Source organism: Corylus avellana, chromosome 2, assembly GCF_965113065.1.
Source record: "Corylus avellana chromosome 2, dhCorAvel1.hap1.2, whole genome shotgun sequence".
NCBI classification, from domain to species: domain Eukaryota; kingdom Viridiplantae; phylum Streptophyta; class Magnoliopsida; order Fagales; family Betulaceae; genus Corylus; species Corylus avellana.
The window spans coordinates 28,963,297-28,985,573 of record NC_142491.1 but is presented as its reverse complement, the minus strand read 5'-3'; the positions used below and the strand labels follow the sequence as shown (position 1 = coordinate 28,985,573).

Here is a 22,277-nt window from a genome sequence, read left to right as displayed (position 1 = left end):
TTGTGTGGACATGTCAAAAAAAAAAGAAAAAAGAAGGAAGTTTTGAGCTTCTAGTTATGTTGTTTCCCTTTAATCTTCATTTAAGTTGGTTTAGCATTTCACCTTTGTTGAACGGATTTCCTTATGCATGGAGGCATTATTTTGAGATAGGAGGTCATAGGAATCCTTTTCGGTAACCTTAGAACCAGTTTGGAAGGATAGGAGGACGCTTAGACCAAATGAGGTTTTACTTGAACATTCTAGTCAAACGTATGGCCATGAGCTTGGACATACGCCCAAAAGCGTTCTAGGAAATGCCACTTTGGCCAAACGTCCGATAGCCTTTGCTTTCATGTTTTAAGTTCGTTTTAGTTAGATTTAGAACTAATAATAGGTCTTTTCTTAGTATTTGAGGTTATCGAGCCTCATGGGGATTTTATGGAGGAGCCTTATGACCCAGGTAACTACAAACTCACATGGATACTTGTTGTTACTTTTCCTGCATTGCACGATTATTCTATATATATCAAACATGCATATTTTGCAACTCTCATGAAATATATTTTGGAACTATTGTGAACTCGCTCTTGTGAAAATGTATGTTGATTAACAAAATAATGATAAGACTTGTAAAACTATGCATGTAAAAGACGGATAAGATTAATTGTATCGTATGATATGGTACACCGGTACGTGCAGAATAATGACCATGTGCTTACTATACAAGTTAACTTTATGGTCAAGTGTGTGGGCCTTGGATCCAATGATTTTTGTGATTGGCGCATCCATTGCCAAATAGTTGGTCATTACAGGATGTACATCACTAGAAATGTGGGCCACCCGAGGTCGGACTCTGTCAGGCTGCTAATGGTAGAGGGTCGCGTACAATGGTCGGGGCACCGGTATTGTATTATAGGTCTCTCGGGACAGTGCCAACCCTACTAAGAAGGGGTAATATCTCGGGTAGATCATATTGTTGAGCTATGACATGATTATCATATTATAGCATATATTATATCTATATTGCATTCTTGATAAACTGTCATCTCATACTGTTGCATGTGCTTTATAAACAACTAAATTCACCATTTAATAATGGGTACGTCATATGCATTTATACTCACTAAGTCGTCGGACTTACCTTTGTATTCTTTCCCTTTTTCTCCATATGTACAACTATGTTGTTATAAATAGTTTAGCAAAAGATAGATACCGCGAAGCATCCGGTTATTGTGGAGGACTTACTCCGGGTGACACTTGATGACTTATTGCAAGATTATGCGGATGCTTATGGTAGGTCACTAGTACTTTTGGGCTATGTTGTAAGTTAACTTAAAAGCTTTTATGCATGCTTGCATATTAAGGTATAACATGAATCATTTGTAAAGATGATGACTTGTATTGTGTGATTTCAACTACTTTGATATTCTTTGGTAGATGCTCTAGTTGTAATGATTAATGTTTATAGAATCTTGATGTTTTAGCTGCTTAGTATCCTCTCTTTTCAAGAAGTAGAGATTCCTAAGTCTTGTTCCTCATAGAATATTGTTGGGAGACGAACCGTGGAGTTAATTACCAGTTAATGTTTGAGGCATTACAAGTAACTTATCAAATTATCAAATTGTGTCAAAAAGGCCCACAGAGGTGCTCGGCTATCCCCATGTGGCCAAATAAGAGTGACTGAAACCACTCATGATTTGGCTAAGCCACCCCATTTATATGTTGTTGTGTTTGGGTGGGCGCAATTTAAAAAAGGGAGTGAGATTAATAAAAATAAAAATAATCAATAAATGATTTGATTGAAACATGAATATCACTTACTCTTCAAAATGTTATATATATATAATGATTAGTGTTAATAATTTGTCTATATTTCTCTTATATTATCTTATAAATTCAATCGATTAATTATTAAATTTGTGAGGTGTACCATTAACTTAATTGAAGTAGTCATAAATTTATAAATCTAATAATTAATTTATGAAATACAGTAATTATTTCTCTTATAATTTGGCAGGTGAAGGTTGGATGACCCAATTTGCATTCAAATTCCCGTTGGTAAAAGTAAGAAGTATAGGTGGCTTCACCAATCCAACACCACCTACTTCTTTCTTTCTTTCTTTCAGCAGTTGCCTCCTGGGGTTGAAGAAAGAAGGGCAACCAGATTCCCCATTTCCCCGTAAACCCTAAAAGCAAAAGAAACAACCAAACAACCATGAGCTTCTTCACCTTGGCCTCATCATCCCCAACCTCCTCACTCAACACTCTCTCCAACTTCACCCCCAACACAAGACAATCCCCATCCCCACCGCCTTCTTCACTTGTTCGTTTTCCCACCCCAATTCCCCACTCTCGCCTCACTGTCTCCGCTTCCTCAAACGCCTCCCCCCAAACACCCCGACACCTCATTACTCAAACACTTGTGAAGTACACAAAAGCCGCACTTCTCATCGGCGCCGCCGCATCCATGATCGGGAAGCTCTCGCTGTTGCCGGCGAGAGCGGAATCTCCCTCCGTAGTTGCCCAAGAAGCCCCAATTCCTGAAGAAGCCCAGGCCCAACCCAATGACCAGGCCTCGCCCTTGTCCGAATTTCTCGAATCCAATTCAGAGGCCGTCGAGGCCTTGAAGTCGCTATTGCAGCAAAAGCTCGAGAGTGGCGAGGACGAAGAGGCTCTCAAGATCCTGGGACGCCTGGTTTCGGCGCAGCCTTCGGTGACCGAGTGGAAGTTCCTCATGGCGAGGTTGTTTAACGAACTGGGCGACGCCGAGAACGCGCGCAAAGTGTTCGAAGAAATTCTGGCGTTGAACCCGCTGTCGTTTGAGGCGTTGTTCGAGAACGCCTTGGTAATGGATCGGTGCGGGGAAGGCGAGGCGGTGATTACGCGGTTGGAAGAGGCGTTGAAGATTGCGGAGGAGGAGAACAAGGCGAAGGAGGCACGGGACGTGCGGTTCATAATGGCGCAGATACAGTTTTTGCAGAAGAATGTGGAGGAGGCTTTGAGGAATTATCAGGAGTTGGCGAAGGAGGACCCCAATGATTTTAGGCCGTATTTTTGTCAGGGGATGATTTACAGCTTGCTGGAGAGGAATGCAGAGGCCAGAGAGCAGTTTGCTAAGTACCGGGAGCTTTCTCCAAAGAAGTTTGAGGTGGAGGGGTACTTGAGGACCCCATTGTCAAGGATGAAGCTATTTGGGTCGGATGAGAATTGAGTATCTAGCTGGGAACATGCCGGAATAATGATGGGGAAATGGGTTTTTCTCCGCATGGTGAAGGCAATGGCTTTTTTGGGTAATCGGCTAATCCTATGCCTTTGTCAAGTTTTGATAGTTAGTTTACTTTTTTTCATTTGATTTTTTTGCTATTGATGTGGAACCACTGTTGAAGCTTCACAGAGGATAATTAGAGAAACAAGGAAATAAGAACCAAATTTTGTGGAGATAAAGATATAACGATCTTGTTGAATAATCTGCTTCAGCCGAATGTGGTTCTTCTCTGCTTTCTCTGGTTCTTTATCATTGTTGTGCTATGTGATTTTAGTTGATTTGCATGGTTGCTAGATTTCTGTTGTGTTTGGAGTAGCTGGTATGGATGTTCTGAGGTGACTGCCATGAAGACACCTGATGCCTGATATTTTGGACTAGGAGGAAATGCATGAATGAGTGTATGGTTAAGTAAATGTCTGAAAGTGGTGTCAGAAGAATAGGCTAAGCTAAAGGTCTAGAATTCTATGTGCATAGATGGTCCGCTGCAACTCAAAATTTGAAATGCTTCTTTTGGTAAATGTAGGTGCAAACGTTGATTTTTTGTGCCAATTTTTAGATCACCCAATTCTCCGCTATCTCATTATCAAAGAAAGGTTCATAATCCACTTCAGATTTTCATCATATATTCAGGGTTGGTAAAAACATTTCAGCAATTAGAATGCTAGATCATTCTGCTTTATGATTAATTCTAAGCATATTCATGTCACATGCCATTTCATTATGGATTTATGATGTTACTTCTATATTAGAAGGAATTAGAAGAAAGGACAGGAATTTGAGGGGGGATTTCTGCAAAGTGAATCATCATTGAGTATCAAATCCTTCGGAGCATAGCATTGAATTGGACTTTTGGTGGCACGTATTACTTTAACCTCTATTTATTCTGTCGAACCAAGACAGTCACACATAAAGGGGTTCATTCTTACTAATTTCCTTGTGCTCTGGCCTAACTCTTGCTTTGAAGAGAATAAGAGTCAGCTTCAAACTGTTCTTTATTTAGGGTGTCAACCAATTCTAGGCTGCTCTTGTACGGTTTAGCCTTTAGTGTATTAGGAAGCTTGCTCAAACTCACTCACTAATATTATGACTCAGCTAAACCAGACTTTTCTGAACTCAGTCAGCCCCGAGCGGTACGTACATTTAGTACTAAGTCATTATGTAGAACATAATTTAAGGTATAGTTCTAGGAATTTTATGTATAAGGTGACACTTTCTGTTTTGAAACCGCAATTTTCCTTACCTTACCAAAGATTTCATGGAGTATTTTGCTTTTCATTTAAGATTTCGTGACTTTGTTAAAACTTACTGTCCTCCATCTTTTAGTTTCCAATGCTCTATGAAGTCTGTACACCTTTAAACTTACTGTTAACCTTATGTATCCTTGGGAAGCTAGGGCACTGTTCTGCTGCTGATTGGGCATAAAGTTTGAATTTGTAGGACAACCCAGTGTAGATGATCATTGTGCTTACGAATTAGAGAAAACGTCTAACCTACGTCATAGTCACTCGACTAAAAGATGGGCAATCTCCTTTGATAACCTTATTTCTCTATAACCTTGCGAACCATAAGGAAATATGACACATATGACATTGTAACAGCTTTCAACTCTTATACAGCGATTTACTGTTTCCAGCCTCCTTTACCCCCTCTTGTTTTTATGAACTTGCGCTTCCTCTTGTTCTTTCCCGCCTGTTTTTGCTTTTGGCTCCAGATACAACACCAGCTTTTGAAGCCTTTGGTTTATCAGCATGGATCAGATCTTGTACCCCAAAATGTTAGACTTTGATTGGGTGGATGGATTATAAAAGTATTAATGAATGCTAAGTATTACATTACTTTCTTATTAGGTGAAACTAGGCTTTTATAAGTGATTGTAAGGAGTTTCAATTGTAATTTGATTAGTCTTTTTGGAGCGATTGGATAAATGTGACCAACACTTTTCCTAAGTCATTAGAAATGGTATTAGATCAATCTAGTAACATCATGTGGCGCTAAGGTACTACACATCGTGGACCCTTACGTGGATGTTAGGGATTTAGTGGGGGAGATTATGAGAACCCAAGATTTATTGGGAAAGATTATGATACTCCAAAAAGTTAATTCTAAATTAGGTGGGTAAATTATAACGGTGCTCAATTCCTTTCCTCTTCCTTAAGAGTAAAGTTATTTACTATACTCTTGTACAATTGCCATACCATTAGATGGCGTGATAGTAAAAATCAGTCATTGAATTAGTAGTTGTAAAAAATAAAAAAAAATCAATTGTTGGTCCAAGAGCTAAATTTTACTGCCACTCGTCTAGTTATCTGATAACTGTATAGGAATCTACTAAATATAATTACTTCTTTCATCACTAATAATCTTTTACCTCCTTTTTTTATTTTCTTCTTCTTTTTTAACAAAAATTATATATTCGTTGTCAAACATCAACATTCTTGCAAGACACGACGTTATCATCATAGTGTTAAGTTGTATTACTTCAACATTATATTTTAATTTATTTGATTTTTGTACAATTATTAACTGTAAAGAATATTTACACTGTTTATAAGTTTTTTTTTTTTTGGTCAATGTTAAATATGTTTGGTATAAAATATGGCCATATATATATATATATATATATATATATTTTCTAAAAAAAAAATGAATTCAACCTCGGAAAGAAGCGCTTGATAAATTTGTTGTTAGTAATAGACAAAATATTACATCAAATTCAACTGAAGAATTAATAATTGAATAACCAATTATTTTAATAGAATTAGAAAACAATATTGAAATAAAAAAAATGGTAGTGATAATCAGAATATTATTGACAATACATGTAATAGAATTTTATTTACGCTCAATGATATCACAAGAAAGATTAAATGGATTTAGCCATATTATTTGTTGAGAATAATATATTAACAAAACTTGAATATAAAAATTTGATTAGTAATATTGCATTTTAAAAAGCGAGAAGAATAATATTTAAATAAAAATTTAAAATTTATTTAACCATTAAAGACTTAATAGGATTTAGGTTGTTTACAAAGAAAAAAAATTAAACTTATAGTGACGGAAAAATGATGTATAAGTAAAAGATAAAGGGTAAAGTTTTCCTTTGATCTAGTTTATTAAATTGACATTTGTCCTTCTAACGTACATTTTTTAATATAAACAGATATTTGTCCTTACGGTATAGAATTCTCACATGCATTACATGCTGAAAAACAAATATCAATTTAATGTTTGGAGGAAAACTATGCAGAAAGTCAAAACCAATGTTTCCTTTAGACATTGGTTATTCTTTTATAAACTGCACGCCGTTTCTATAAACTACAGTTATCGTGGCTCCGTGCCATATACTTGGTACATGTCGCTTTTAAAGCTTAAACCATGTTTTGTTCTAAAACCACATCTTTCCGCTTCGTTTCTAGCAACTTCACATCATTTTCATAAATTACATGTCGTTTCTAACTGCTTGCCATAACCTTGTGTCCCATACTTGTTGCAAACTTATTTGGTTAAGAAATTTTCGTGGGTTTCAAAGTAGAAACACCTGGTAACTTATAGTTGGTTAAGAAACTTTCTTCAAGAAGTGGGGTTTAAGGTAGAAACACCTAGGAAACTTTTCTATGATAATAAGGAGACAATTCATATAGTCCCAAACCCAGAATTGCATGAGCGCTCGCAGCATATAGAAGTCCATTGTGACTTTGTTCGTGATAAATTGACTAATAAAGAAATAGTTACTCCATATGCTAAGACAGAAGATCAATTTGCAGATTTGTTATTTATCTATTTGTAGTTGGGAATATGACATATATTCTCCAACTTGCAGGAGAGTGTTAGATTATGATTAACTATATTTTTTAACTATTTGTTATTTGATGATGGAGATGAGATCAAGTATATGTTGCTATTAGATGTATTTGAAAAACCTTTCTAGTACCAGAGACATCTTAGAATGATGAAGTCAACTTTCCTCTATTTAGTAGCTTCTAATGTAGTTAGAATCCTCTACGAAGTCCATACACCTGTAAACTTTCTGATCCTTAAGAAGCTAGGACTCTTTTGTGCTACTGATTAGGCATGAAGTTTTTACATGCTTAGAGTTGGGGGATTAGAATTTGCGAAGCTAGGGCACAGAAAAACCTCTAAGTAGAGGGAAAGACCCACATCATATTTATGCACAATCATGTTGCCCTCAAATTGCAAGTGCAGACCAAATATCGAGCTTCATTGATCTGTTCTAAAATGCTATATTGTTCAACACTTTTAAAGAGAACATATGAAGAACATTTCTGAAACATATCATGTCAGTCATAGCACCTTCCAACTCATGTTTATTTCTTCCTGCCTCCTTTACCCTTCTTTTTCTTCCCCTTGTTACCCTTCCCCTTATTACCTTTTTCCTGGCTGTTTTTCTTCTTGTCACCAGGCACAAAATCAGCTTCTAACTCCTTTGACTTACCCTTATCAGCGCCAGTATCTATCTTAGCCTCGCTACGACTGTCCTCCTTTTCATCACACTGCTCAACAGATGTCTCTACCAGAAGGGTTTTGCCATGTTGCAAGAATAGCCGACTCAAGATCGGTTCCACTTTTGGCCTTCTTGACTGCAATCTCTTGGAAAGTAATCCAATTGTTGACATATTGTTCCCAAGTTCTGGTTCACTGAGAAGGTGAAAAAGCAAATCAACGAAATAAAAGCAGGATTTTGATATTCCGTGGAAACTAACTATACTACAGTTTTAAAACAAAGTTAAAAGTGGGTCCCATATAACGCGCCAATCACAGTCATCATATATAGCATCAATCATGGGTAAGTTTGAGTTAATATTCAGATCCATGAGAAATTCAAGACATTTTAAGATTTTACCATAAAAGAAGGAAGGCGTGTCAACCTATACTGACCTCACATCCAATGAAGCAGAAAGTAGCTTTAGTTCATCAAGCATGCTGGCTACTTCATGCTTTTCATCCTCATGGCAAGTAGTGTTCTGAAGGCTTTCGTTCGTAACAGTACTTGCAAGGTGAATACTTTTGTCGACATCCACCTGATATTTACACAGGAAAAGAGGAAAATTCAGTATGGATCTCATGTGCATATGCTTTTCCTTGAAGTCACAAATAATGTTGAACAATTTAGCATTACCTTCATTGCTCGAGCATTGGACAAAAAGCTCTTTGGATCTCCACCATTCTCCAATGACTTCAATGCTTCAAACATTTCCCAAAAGTAACTATAATTCATTGGCAGCTTGCTTCCATTTATGTTGTTCAAAGCACAGTTTGAAGGTGCAAGCTTACAACCGTCCTGATTATAACTGCCTGAAGAAAGCACTTCACTGCAAGAACTACTTGCTTCCACTTCAATAATTCCAGTTTGGCTTTGCACGACTTTGACCGTCTTTGGAAACAAGACTCTTAACATGTCCTCCCTGCACTGTTTTATTGTCATGTCGACAAAAATGGCATCTGGACATTGATATTGTGGACAGTTTTTTCTCAAACTCACAATTACAAGAGGATTGTTAATTTTTTTGAATGCTTCAGCAAGAACATTTATGTGGAAATTCCTCTGTTGAAGTCTTCTCCGAAGGACATCATAAAATTCCCATGGAAGTTGCTCATAAATATAGCTCCTACGAAGCAAATGAAAAAGTAAATCTGAATAGTTCCCATAGTTCAGATGAACCAGACATAATATGGAAACCAATCTCAACAACAGCAATGGATAGTAGTCTTTTGCATATATCCTAGACATTTTGATCCATTCCAATGTACCCACCTTATTGTCAAGAAGGTTCCTAACAACATTGGCAACAAAGTCACAGACCCTTCTGAGTAGTTGCACTTGCACTTTAGCCACTGAAGTGGAATCTGGGTTGGTATCTTCCTCTTGGTAGATAAACCATTCAGTGAAAGAAGACATTGAAGTGATAAAGTAACCCTGGGAACATGATGCCAACATCAGCAGGCGCTCAACAAGATACAAAAAACAATCAGGTGAAATATAGTCCTTTTCTGTCTTCCAATCTACCCTGTAAGTATTTACCAAAGCTTCATATAGCGTCCACGGAAGGGACAACACTCTTGGAGATTCACTGCTATTGTCAGGCATGGTAGCATGTGGAACTTTTGATGCCATATTCCCACAGAGAGTTTGAATGAAGATCTTCCAGGGTGCATTTCCGTAAACCCCATCAAACCTTTTCAAAATCTCCTCATATAAATCATTGTTAAGCTTACCCAATCCAAGAATTATCATTACAACTCTTCCAATTTGCCCATAAGTCAGATTACCCCTTGAGCTGATGTTTTTTAATATGACTTGTTTTAGTAAATTCTTCGAAACATCAGTTCCTCTCAGAGAAAACATGTTCTCTGCCAATAATTTCCGCCAGTCCAGAGGAAATATATAGCCAAAGATATTAGTGGAAAGTTCAACATATCCTGACAATGTATTATCAGTATGGTACTTGATGTCCAGATATTTGGATTCCCTAAGAAACTTCGCAATCTCATAGATATGAGTAAGAGATATGCTTTGGCAGAACGTAGAGAGAGAACTCTTTAATGAGAAATAATAAAGGGCTTCAAGATTGCCCAAAACCTTCATGCCAACAGAAAGTAATTCTGAACACCAGTAATTTCGAGCAGTTGAAACAAACTGGTGAACATCAACAGAAACCAGCTTCCCATTCCGATGAAGGAATCTATTGTCCAATTCTCTCACCCAATAAGCATCAGAGTTGAGCAAAAGATAGATGGCATTATCATTTTGAAATTGCTTCCGAACTCCAAAGTAATTCAAGCAGAAATCTCCATATTCATTAACATCTTGGGTTTTAGAACATCTGAGGTATTCAATAATGTTCACAATCTTATCTTTCCAAATTTTCCAAAAGCAAACTAGTGTTTCTACAGACATCTGATTTGTAGAGATCTTCTGCTCTGAATGCTTTATCAGATCAAAAACAAAATTATCTTCCCATACATACTTTGAGGAGTTTGAATGAAGATGAGCATCTAGAATTTTTCGAGCAGATATAATTTCACCTCCAACACTCTTATGTCTCTGAGATGCATTCAAATAATTTTTCATCATGGACAAGTTACTCTGCTCATTTGACAAAACATCAGCCTCAGTACAAACAAACCCAAAAAAGTTTCCTGACCCATTCTTTGCAAATGTCCTGGCTTTTGCTAAAAGCTCCTGCTTCTGTGTAAACTGCTTCAACGGCCAGCCTTTGCTTCCAGGTGCCCAAATTGAGTTGGACAGAACATAGAAAAGAATTAACAAGGATGCTTCAGTGAAATTCCCAGCCTTCCCTAGGAGATCAGCTTCATGTAGAATCTCCCCTTTCAGTCTCGCTATGTTTGCAGCCATCAAGAAGTTTCCTGATTCTTCTTCCAACATCAGAAGCTCATCAAGGCAACCACAAGACTTCAAAAACTTGCGCATCAAATCCATGGATTGAAAAGCTTTAACAAATTTCATCATGGATCTGTTGTCTTTAAGCTTATAATAATGAAGAGCACAACTCTCTAGAAACTCTTGTTCAATTTTGTCCACACTAAAATCCGTAGTTGCATGTTTCCAATACTGAATGTACTGCAAACCCATGTCAAATAATTTTCCTTTGGTGCAAACTTTCAAACAGTCAGAGAAAAAATAGCCCCTAGCATAGACATCAGCTGCAAGTTCATAGCACCCAGCTAGAGAAAAGCATTCCCCAGCTCTTTTCAGCCCAGTCTCGCCACATTTTTCCAAATAAAGTCTCCCTGAAACAATAAATTGAAATGTTCAAAGTCAAAGTCTACTCAAACTTTGGCAATTATAAACTAGAGCATCAAAAAGTTTTTCATGCGCCACAAATAAAAAATAGCATTCATGTTGATATTTTTGTCCTCATCAAGGTACCAGTTATCCCCAGAAATTCAGAGATCAATTCAGGAAATTTCCCATTGTCACATGACAAGTTTTCAGCTACAAACTATAACAGATATTCTAAGAAGATTGCAACAAATAATGGAAAAGAGATTAAAGTAAACAGTAAAAAGACTACAGAAGTACACATTTTTATAGTGGAAGAAAAACCAAAATAGTTGGACAAGACACCAAGGCTTCAGTACACACTGATTAAGAGAAAGTGGGATGGAAAATTCTATTTTATGCAATGCAACTAAAGTTTTGTACTTGAGACAAGGGGTAGTTGCATAGTATTAATTTTCAAGGATATAACCGAGTTTACCCCACTCCAACCTGGCAACTTGATGATATTCTTTTCACTTATCAAAAAAAAAAAACTTGATGATATTCTTATCATATTTTATTTTGGTTGCAATTGAAGCTAAGACCTGGCCTTAACCCACCCAATTTAGCACTTGAGCTAAAGCCCATGCACCACCAATAACTGAAGTCCAGCTTCTTAGGATACACTACATCAATATTTTGGTTTGTTAATGTGAGCTGCTGACTGAAATAACTAGTTGCACGCAACCTAACTTCTGCACAATATTCTAGTGTCCACTGCAATATGCAAAGTCAGAAAACCTGCACATCTTATACCTGCAGGGTTCTCAAAACACACTATGGCAACAGCTTATTTTGATCAAACAGCAATAGTAAGTAAGCTATACAATTTGTGACACATTTCCCACTATAAACTATCACCTCAGTGACTCATTTCTAAAAAGTGTTATTACCCAATGCTAGTTCAATCTAAGTGGGGTCTGGAGAGTAGCTTGGATGTGGTACTACCTGCAATGTTTTCTCATGAAGTGGCCATTCAAACAGGCATGTGCACCCGTACTTGGAAGCACATAACTTTACCATTGCACCAGTAAATGGTCCCTCTCCCCCAACTTATTTCTATCATAAAATCCAGCCACGAAACAGAATTCCAACATAGATTTTACATCACCAAGTTGTATTAAAGGGTAAAACACCTTTTTAGTACCTAAGGTTTAAAACCTTTATCTTTTCTTCCCTCAGTTTCATTTCATATCAGAGATGGTACCTAGCTTGTAGCCAAAAACCAAAATGGTCCCTCTGTCCAACATTCCGTCCAAAATTTAACAAAAACCCATGTGGCCAATGGAAGGGATGACACAGCCACATGCTCATTAAAAATTAAAAGCTTAAAAACTACAAATATTAAAAAACATTAAATATATATATAAACTTGAAAAAAAGAAAATAAAGAAAAAAAGTAGCTACAACCACCCCATGGCCAGCCACGGGTGGCCGAACCATCCCAAATGGCCAAACCCTAAAGAAATTTGAGTCTAAAGCCTATAGCCATTGCAACAACCTCAACATGCCATCCGGTGCACTCACTCAGCCACGCCTTGTCACTCTGCCACTCACCAAATCCATGTTCAACTCCAGCCCTAGACTCTCTCTCGGTCTTGTATGACACTGCCTCTTCTCACTCAGAACTTATTAATATGATTATCATCATTTCTTATTCTTTCTTTTGGGTTAAGGAGAATAGAGGAAGAGCATGAGAGCAGATCTGGCAGCGATAACATGAATGGCGATTCTGGAGACGATCAAGATGTAGCCGACAAACTCTAAGAAAGAAGTGTTACCACTAATACACACCATAGCAAATCCAAGAACTCAAATCATAGAGGAAAGCATACAAGAAGGTTTTTAAGAACTCAGCCTCCAAAAATTGCAACATCACAACCATCAGAAACCCCATTCGGCTGTTCTCAAACCGAAAATCTAGAGGCCCAAATTTTTCTGCCCTCATACCCATTCGGCCAAGGCAGAAAGGAAAGAACCAAAAAAAATTCGTCTCCTTCGCCTACTCATTCAATGATGGCAGGAGAAAGACCAAGAATTTTCCTCTCCTTCACAAACCCATTCAGCCATGGCAGTCAAAATACCAACCAAGAAAATCCAACCCAATCTCAATCAAACAACATATCCATTAGTTGCAGAAAACCCAAAAGCGAATATTCAAAAACAAAATCTAAATTTTTCTCTCCTCCCCATGCCCTTATGCAGACAATCCATGCCCAAGATGTGGTGCAGACCAATCAAGGCATAGTAGAGTCCTCTCTTCTTGTTTAGATTGTTTTCTTTTCTCTTTTTTCTTTCGATTTTTTTTTTTTTTTTTTTTTTTTAAATAATAATTTTTTTTTAATATTTTTAGTTTTCAAGCTTTTTAATTTTTTAAATTTTTAATGAGCCTGTGGCCATGTGTCATCCCTTCCATTGGCCACATGGATTTCTGTTAAATTTGAACATAATGTTGGACGGAGGGACCATCTCGGTTTTCAGCTATAAACAAGGTACCATCTTTGATATGAAATAAAATCGAGGTATGAAAAACTAAGTCGGTAAACCACAAGGGGGTGATGAGTGTTTAACCCTATATTAAAATTCCAAACATTTTAAAAGGTTAACTTTCAATTGTGAGACAGATTAAAGATGATGTTTATGTTCAATAAAAATGATATAGTTGAGATAGTAGAACCTAAACACGAAAATTTTCCTCAAAGATGGTAAGTTATAGTTGACCCATGTCAGAGAATCCAATGCATACCTGCTCTTTCATGCTCCCCCAAATCAGAGAAACATTGTGCAGCAAAATCAGCCTTGCCTATGGCTTCAAATATTTCAGCAGCTTCCCTAAGGATAATATCTGCCTTTTCTGGATTTGAATGGCGCATGAGGTCAGCAGTGGCTCTAAGGCCAGAAGCCTTAGACCTTCTTTCCCAATGAGTATCTCCAGCTCTCTCAAAGCACATTGTTGCCATTTCATAGTTACACTCACGATATAACTGCAAGAAAATAGACAAAAGAGTTAGACATCACCATTCTTGTTTTAGACAGTTAATTTTTGAAACAATTGTAAGTCTCATACAAATAAAAATGAACGATCTTATTCCTTCACCATGATTTGTTCCATGCAATAACCCAATATTTTCCATTAACAACCGCAGCAAAATTTGTTTCAACAGTTGACGGTCAAAATCAATGGCATAATGTACTAACCTTAATTCCCCGTGATCTCCACTCCTCTGGGCTGCTAGCAACTTGCATCGCCTGAGCAAGTGATTCGTCCAATTGTTTGACTTGGACAATATACTTTTTCTTCCAATAGTCAAACATAGGTCTGCAGAACTCATCTTCATTCTCACAAATCCACAACCTCTGCCTCGTACGAGTGACAGCCACATAAAGTTGCTTCAGTTCTGAGCACAAGACATTGTGTTTAGCCTCATTGAACCTTGGAAAAGAGCAAAGTGAAGTTGGGTCGAGTAAATCTTGTTCCTTCATATAATTATATATCACCCTCCACTGATTTTTCAGAGGTGATGAACCAAAAAAGTTGTACAACAATACATCCTACATGAAGAGAAATATAGGAGTCACAAATGGGGAGAAAAGTATAACTCAACAAACTACTGACAAAGATATATATTTTGAACAAATAAAGTGATGATTGTTTACATCTAAAATAAATTTTGGGAGGACAAATTTTTTCATTTTTTGTTACTGCACCAGACCTCTAACAAAACTGTGTTTAGACATAAAGCTTAGAACTTTAAATTTTTGCAAGAAGATTGCCATATATGTACTTAGCCGTATTTTGATACTGGATTTTGGCAAACATACTGTATTTGTAAGAAAATTAGCAAACAAATAGGCAAATGAAACTCCTCATGATAATCACCTCCACATAAACCAGTAAAATGAATAAATAATGATGAATTATAACCACCTGAAACTCAAGGCCCTTGCACTCCACAATGGTTAGAACAAGAGCTTGCTTCCCAACAGCATTGGTAATTTCCTTCCGAACACAATCATCTCGTACCAATATTACCTGCTCGGCACCAAAGCCAACAATACTCCTTCCAGCTATTCCACTATTTCCAAATATAGTTATGATTGCATTTTGATTGTTCCCTGATTCAAGCAAGATTGGAGCTTCACCATATATAAGACTAGTCTCAGGCTGCAAAACATCAACAGATTGAGGAAAGAAATGATAAAGAAGTTCGATAACACTGTGTGATAGTTTAAGAACCCCATCATGAGTACGGAAATTCTGGCTCAAATGGAAAATATCTGAGACTATTCCTTTCTCTTTTCTTTTATCATGTCCACAGCTTTTAGATTCCAGTAGAAACTTATTGTAGAATAGAGATCGTATATCCTGAAATCTAAAATCGATTCCCCTTGCAATTGTCTGTGCTGTGTCACCAGAGAAAACAAAACCTTCTTCTACATTTTTGCAGATATATTTGAATAATGCAATTTGGCTCAATGTGAGATCCTGCACCTCATCAACATATACAAAATCAATTTCATCACCTTCGTATCTTTCAACTCTCAATCGACGATGAAGATCAATTACAAGATCCGCCATATCAAAGTCACCATTTTCAATCTTCATTTTTTCATAATTTTGAAAGAGTTCATATATTTTCTCTCTCTTCTCTTTATTTAAACTGGACACTCGGCCCTTTGATAGGGAAACATACTCCTCACGACTGAGTTTACCATCACCTGCCCCTACAGCGTGTGGGCCACCTTTTATATGAGAAATAATCTCTGTGAAAACTCTTGAAGAGTCAAGCTTCTTAGTCAATTGGGTATTGAAATGGGGCCAGTATGATGCACTAAAGCTCTCAAAATTAACTTCTTTCTTCCTTATAAATGTCTGCAAGGCAACTGATCCACCAAGAACCTTACCATGAGAGTGTTTCCTTACTTCATGAAATCTTTCAAAGAATGAATTACCCACAGTTCCATCAAGCATTATCAGAAAATTATGAAATGTAATGACAAGAGGGTATGAATTGGGTGGAACATCAAGAAAAGTATCCGGGACATCCTTGAATTGAGTTGCATCATCTAAATCATCAGTATCAATTGAACTGCTTCCTTTTGAAAAATTACCACCACAGGCAAAGCTGCACGTAAAAAAAAATAATAATAATTAAAAGGCTTATCATTAGATATAAAACAACTTTTATGCAACAAAAAGTGGATATCACAATTATGGAACAAAACAACCAATGCACATGAGGAACTAAAAGACATTAAAAAAATTTATCCAGAAAATAGAATCTGATTTGGGGTTTAGAAAACATGGTGGAAATGCTTATCAGTTTATTAAGACAATATGGAATATTTAAGCCAGAACCTAAACATTCATAGAGATGGATCTGTCCCCTAGATACCAACAAAAGAAAGACATATTTTACTTCATGCTTATGCGCTACCTTAAGCTCTAATCTCCATATCACAGATTTGAAAGCTAAACATATGCAGAAACGCTCCCGTGTAAAATTGATGGGAAAAGAATAATGATGGTCGGACATATATGTTTGAATCAAATCGAAGAGTATAATAATTTAAAAGCAACATAAACGTTTGGCTTCAATATAACATATCCACCCAACTTAAAATTATAATCCCACCCAAAAAAAAAAAAGTGACTGGGATTCTGGGACCCATCAATGGCTTATTGAGGTTTGTATGCATCCAAACAAATGTTTGGACTTTCTCAAAAAACTTAAAGAAATTAAAGTACATGCAGAGTACCATAGTTTCTAGTGAAAAATTCAAGCAATCAAATTCAAAAAGAACTAAATTTTCCCAAATTGAATGAAACTCAAGGCTTCATACTTTCACATGAGAAAAATATAGGAGTGATAGCAGATTGCAACCACCATTTCATCCAATAATCTACACACCTTTTCAAGCGAGACACATGTTGTTTGACAGCATGACACAATTTATTACTGACTGTCACGAAAAGCTGGTGCAATGTAGTTTCCTTTTTTTCTGCAATAGTCTCCTCCTCAGCCTCCTTTTCCTGACTATGCACAGGTCTATCGCTCTTGACACCATAGAAATCTTTTGCCATATGGTGCAGTTTTTCTTTCTGAAATAACTTCATAGTCAAAATAGTTGTTTTCCCAGTACCTGACCGTCCGAGAATAAAGGTGCTTCTACGAAAAAGGATTATCTCCAACTCTTGCTCATTTACCTCAAATGGAAGATCCAATTCGCTACCATCATTGTTAGAAAGCAAGTGGCCCACTACACCTAATGATAAAGAGTAGAATTTCATCAGCATCAGACTCTCACTCACCTTTACATTCTCAACATAACTTCTACCATCAGAAGCTGAATCAGTTAAGTCGATCTCATTTTCACTGTTATCAAAATTCTTAATCCTGACAATTTCAGAAGAACATGACCAACTCTTCGGAACTTCCAAATCCCTATGCGCAATGAAAAAAAATAAATCAAGGTTAAGCCAATTGGAACGTCAAACATAAAGAAGAGATGCTTATAAATGTAAAACATTCAAATAAGGCATCATTTAAGTTTCAAAATTTAGCATACAAATCAACTAGAATGCAAAAGAACCTACATACCCCTCAAGACATCTCTCTTTGCAGTGATTAATAAAGTCATCTGTGTATTTTCCAAACATACTATCAAGACGTTTGATTAATTTTGAAATATCTTCTACAGGTAATATATCCCAAATCTTCAAAACTTGATAGTAACTCAATTCCTTCATTGCGTCACTCCATTCTTTTACTATGTCATTTGCACAAACAACATAAAGACCTTCAACCTTAAATTGCTTTAAAATCTCTGAAGAATCTCCACAAATGGGATCTACATTCTTCTTCTTGGGTCTCCAGCCGCTGGAAAGTTTAAGTAGAAGGTTTAAAACTGACTTCTTTGTCTGTATAGACTTCAGCTTTTGAAATGATTTCAGAAAGTTATTACTGAAAAGAACCTGTTGATAATAGAGTACATAAGATTTAATAAGAAAAACTACAGAACCAATTTAAGAAAGAATACAAAAGTTGCCACTAATGGAAGTTACCAATATAAATATTTTGAATGAAAAGTATTACTACGGAATGCCATGTACCTTCCACCTAGCAGTTTTGAAAAGTATACTATCCCCTTTGAGCAAATCATCAAATTGTTCTAACTCTTTCTTCACATCTAATATTGCCTTGTTCAAATCCTTGTCCTCATCACCATTAAAGAAACATTGACGATTCTTCGCATCAAGGACCAAGGCTTTCCAAACAGATTCACTATTACATAGCGTTTTTTCATTTCCCAAAATCCACAGACAGTGCCTGAAAGGCATTATAGGGCCACTTATTATTCACCACACTTGTTAAAATGGAAAAGCAAAAGCAAACTTACCAAAAGAGTTTCCATAAGTATTACCTAGCCCTTGTAAGAGCAACATTAGTTCTCTGAGGATTTGATATGAACTCAATTGATGCACGACTATTAGATCTTACAGTTGATATTATTATTATGTCCTCTTCCCCACCCTGAAACCCATCAACTGATTTAACCTTCACTGCAAACCCATCAAGGTTATCATACTTCCGTCCTAGTTTCTCTTGAATTGCAACTACTTGAGCAGCATAAGGAGATATAACACCAACACTGAATTTCTGTTCCGAACCATCCCAAGCTGTATTCAGAGCAAGCGACAAAAGAAATAAAAAATAAAAGTTAATTAAAGGTTTAAGCACTAGTTTCTCTAGGAGAAGTAGTAGTATCGTCATGAGATTTGGAGGGAAAGACAATATAACAGGATAGACAGAACAAGAATCCTCAAAGACAAAAAGATGTTTTTAAGTCGTTTTAATGGATTAACACACTGACTTTTACTTTCTTTTAGACGCCACCACATGTACCAGTCCTATAAGCTGAATTAACATACTTTCAAGGTAAACATGTACATGACCTACCATTGCAAGTGTCTCATTTCATTACCGTATAACATAGGCAAGATCGTTAAGCATTTTAACAAAACTCATCAACTTACTCTGTGTACACCATCCGTGGAATTAGAAATAATCAAATCAATCTATACTGGCATCAAATTAATGACTTAAATTTGCAAAGAATACAAAAATATAACGGATTATGCAACTGGACAATAAAATAGCTTTAACAACTAACATCGTTCTTTAGAACAGTAATGTCAACCGTGTAAAGTGCTCATAAGCTACATTAAGCTGCACGGACTTAATGTTGAAATCACAGAAATATCTTTTGATGTCATAAGAATATGAGAATTCAAGTTGAGTAACCTTTGAATAATTTCTGCAGTATTTTCATAACGACAGCAACCTCAACCATGTTTCTCCTGCTACGCCCAGCATCATCCTTCTCCTCTCTTCCACCCACTACATTTATAATAGAATAGGGACCAAACATTGGCCAAGGAAGATAATGCTTTTCGTGGCTTTTTCTTTTAACATTCGGAGCATCTAAAATCTGTTCACGATAAAATTTTGAATTTGGGAACAAACTTATGGATGGATGCATTCGGTACTGTATATTGAGAAGATGCTTTGAATGACCCAATGAGCTCAACCTCTCAAATAAACTTCTTCCAAAGCCAGCTTCATCACAAATCTGTGAAAAGAAACATGATAGATTTTGAAAGAATATTAAAAAGAAAATTAAAAAGTAATAACCAGTTTGCACAAAAACAAAGGGAGGGATATGTAAGATAACCAAATGACATTTACATACATTGCTTTCAACCATTGCTGGTAATTGGCACTCATCGCCAACAAGAATAGCATGTGTTAAACCCGGAAGTTGTAACGGTATAGTTGACTCGCACTCCTTTAATTGTGCAGCTTCATCAATAACCAGAATGTTCAGTGGTTCCATTTCCACTGAGTGCAGCTTATACGAACTTGAAGCAGTGCAAAAATGTAAGGAAGCTGTTGAAAGACAATATTCCGCTATAGACCGTTTGTTCATAACACTTGGGAGGTCAAGTTCAACAAACGAACCGTTAAGTGTTCTTAAAACAGAAAGGCATTCTCTTCTCCTTTCATACAACAGGAATGGCATATCCACAAATGAATGCGATATATCTGCAGCTAATTCCGGCTGAGAAAAAAGCTCCTCAAGTACTTTAGACTCTACATTATCTTGAAAGAGCAAGGTTTCAAAAGACTCTAGTAGGCCGAAAAGAGAGACCATGTTTTGGAAATTGTGTTCCATAACATATTTTTTTGGTAAATGTCTACAAAAGACGAGAATACAATTTTTGAGTGATGATGAAATCAAAACAAATCTTTTCCTCAGAAAATCAAGAAATGACTTATACTTCCTCTCGCTACCATCACTTTCATCCCCACCTCCTTTCTCCTTGATTTCATTTTGATTGTTGAGTTCTCTCTCTTTGATAGATTCATTTTCCAAAAAGATGTTATACTGAGAAACACAATCTTCAAGAAGATCAATCATTGAAGCAAAACAATGCCTCCAACCAGTCAGAGGCCCTAAGCACTCTGTAAGCCTTTTGACCCGATAATCCAAATGTATCTCTTCAATGTCTGAACCAAGTTTGAGCCGCTCCTTATTCCCAAATAAAAGAATATCTCCCAGTGAGAGAAAGAAAGCATCAATTCCAAAGTCTGTTTCAAAGGATTCTTTCACCAGCATTAGGGTGCGAGAAGCCACTTGTGTGATTGCAGCATTGGTTGGGGCACAGGTAAGAGTCCTACGTCCCATTCTTAACAGGGTGAAGAGCAGTGTACTAGTGGTTTTTGTTTTCCCTGTACCCGGTGGACCCCATATAAGTTCCACAGCTGACTTGTGGTTACAATGCATCTTATGAAGACATGCCAGAACTGCCTTGGTTTGGGATTCATTCAGTTTAGAAGCAACACCGGTCCCAATTTTCTCATCCCAGCTCCCACCTCCCTGGGCAGAACAGAGACCACAATCTTCTTCAATCTGTTGTACAACATCAGAAAAAGCAAATAATCAATTAATGTCGGTAAAACAAATACGAATCTGGATAACCCAAAACCAGCTTCTAAAACATAAAGGAAACTACAACATTCATCCCCCAATTACTTACCAAAGGATCAGTCCTTAAAACTTTTTTGATAATCTCCAGATTCCTAGACATGTGCAACGCTTTCCATATTCTCTTGTTAGTAGTCGTATTTATCAAGAAAACCACAAACAATGATTTCTGGTGCCCAATGACTTCAGTTTCTTTCAATGCCTTGACTTTAAAACTAGTAGATGTGCTATTGTCCTCATTTTCATCATCTGGGATTTTAGAGACCGTCACAAAGGTCCATTGCCTTTCTATTCTTTGTAAATCAGAAACATGCTCAGGTTTGGCATCTGCTAAAACAAATATATCTCCGGGCAACGTTTTGTAGGGCTCCTTGCCATGAACACCGAATCTGTTTCTCCAGGAATCAACCTTAACATCATACAAGTTTGACCCATAGGGCCTAGATTCATCAAATGCAATTACTTCAGCAAAGGGTGCTTCTGATATAATCTCAATACTTGAATGCAGTTGTGCACGCGTTTCTTCCAGTAAGGGGTAAACATACGATCCCAAATACTGCTGGACAGATTCAAACAACTGTGGAATTTTTTCTACCTATAAAGAATCAAACAAGTATTCAATTCAAAAATGGAGTACCAAAAAAACTTCGTGGAAGTCAACAAGCTCAAATACCCCAATTAATCCACAGAAACATGCAACTTAATTGTGTATTTCTTTCTTGTAGATGCACCAACACTGATTAAGCCACAGATAAAAGGATGTCTGAAAGCTTCAACAAAATTAGTTTTACATATTTTCTGCTAGACATGATCTACAAGCATAGACCAAACGGTTCAAGAAGCCTAAACAACGCAAAATGAATATCCAATTATATTTGAAGGCCAACATATGTCAATTTAAATCACATTGTGTAAAATTCCTCCTACCAACATATCATTATCACTCAAATTAACCTAAGAAAATAAAAATTTAAACAAATACATCTTTTTTTTTACTAACCCATTAGTCAATTCAAAATCTTGGTGGATTTTTCCAATAATGGCATTCAAGGAACGAAAATGACAAGCAAAAAGGAAGAAGCAGTCCATAATTTTATTTCTTTGTTCTTTTTAATCTTTTGGTCTTGATATATTATACACATTGTAAAAGAAGAAAGAACAAGCGTAGAAAAACTGGGC

The 22,277-nt window shown here is 36.6% G+C and overlaps 2 protein-coding genes across 4 annotated transcripts; one reads left to right on the top strand and one right to left on the bottom strand.

The window, feature by feature from the left end:
- Positions 1 to 2,045: 2,045 nt before the first annotated feature.
- Positions 2,046 to 7,685, top strand: LOC132181135 (Protein prenylyltransferase superfamily protein). 3 transcript variants are annotated; one of them, XR_009440224.2, is made up of 2 exons: positions 2,046 to 3,269; positions 7,668 to 7,685. XR_009440224.2 is itself a non-coding variant. In XM_059594222.2 (1 exon), the coding sequence occupies exon 1, from the start codon at positions 2,195 to 2,197 to the stop codon at positions 3,188 to 3,190; it is 996 nt and encodes a 331-aa protein (XP_059450205.1). In that variant the 5' UTR covers positions 2,046 to 2,194; the 3' UTR covers positions 3,191 to 3,493. The 3 variants fall into 3 exon arrangements, 1 of the variants encoding a protein (XP_059450205.1); XR_009440225.2 differs by lacking the exon at positions 7,668 to 7,685 and adding an exon at positions 3,768 to 3,970; XM_059594222.2 differs by lacking the exon at positions 7,668 to 7,685 and having other exon boundaries at positions 2,046 to 3,493.
- On the bottom strand, positions 7,389 to 21,207 carry LOC132167266 (uncharacterized). The gene is made up of 13 exons (XM_059578181.2): positions 21,151 to 21,207; positions 19,803 to 21,023; positions 19,355 to 19,682; positions 18,474 to 18,729; positions 18,163 to 18,379; positions 17,651 to 18,024; positions 16,961 to 17,494; positions 14,977 to 16,174; positions 14,247 to 14,600; positions 13,795 to 14,032; positions 8,385 to 11,017; positions 8,144 to 8,286; positions 7,389 to 7,903 (listed from the first exon to the last, which is right to left on the bottom strand). The coding sequence occupies exons 1-13, from the start codon at positions 21,199 to 21,201 to the stop codon at positions 7,573 to 7,575; spliced, it is 7,878 nt and encodes a 2,625-aa protein (XP_059434164.2). The 5' UTR covers positions 21,202 to 21,207; the 3' UTR covers positions 7,389 to 7,572.
- Positions 21,208 to 22,277: the final 1,070 nt, after the last annotated feature.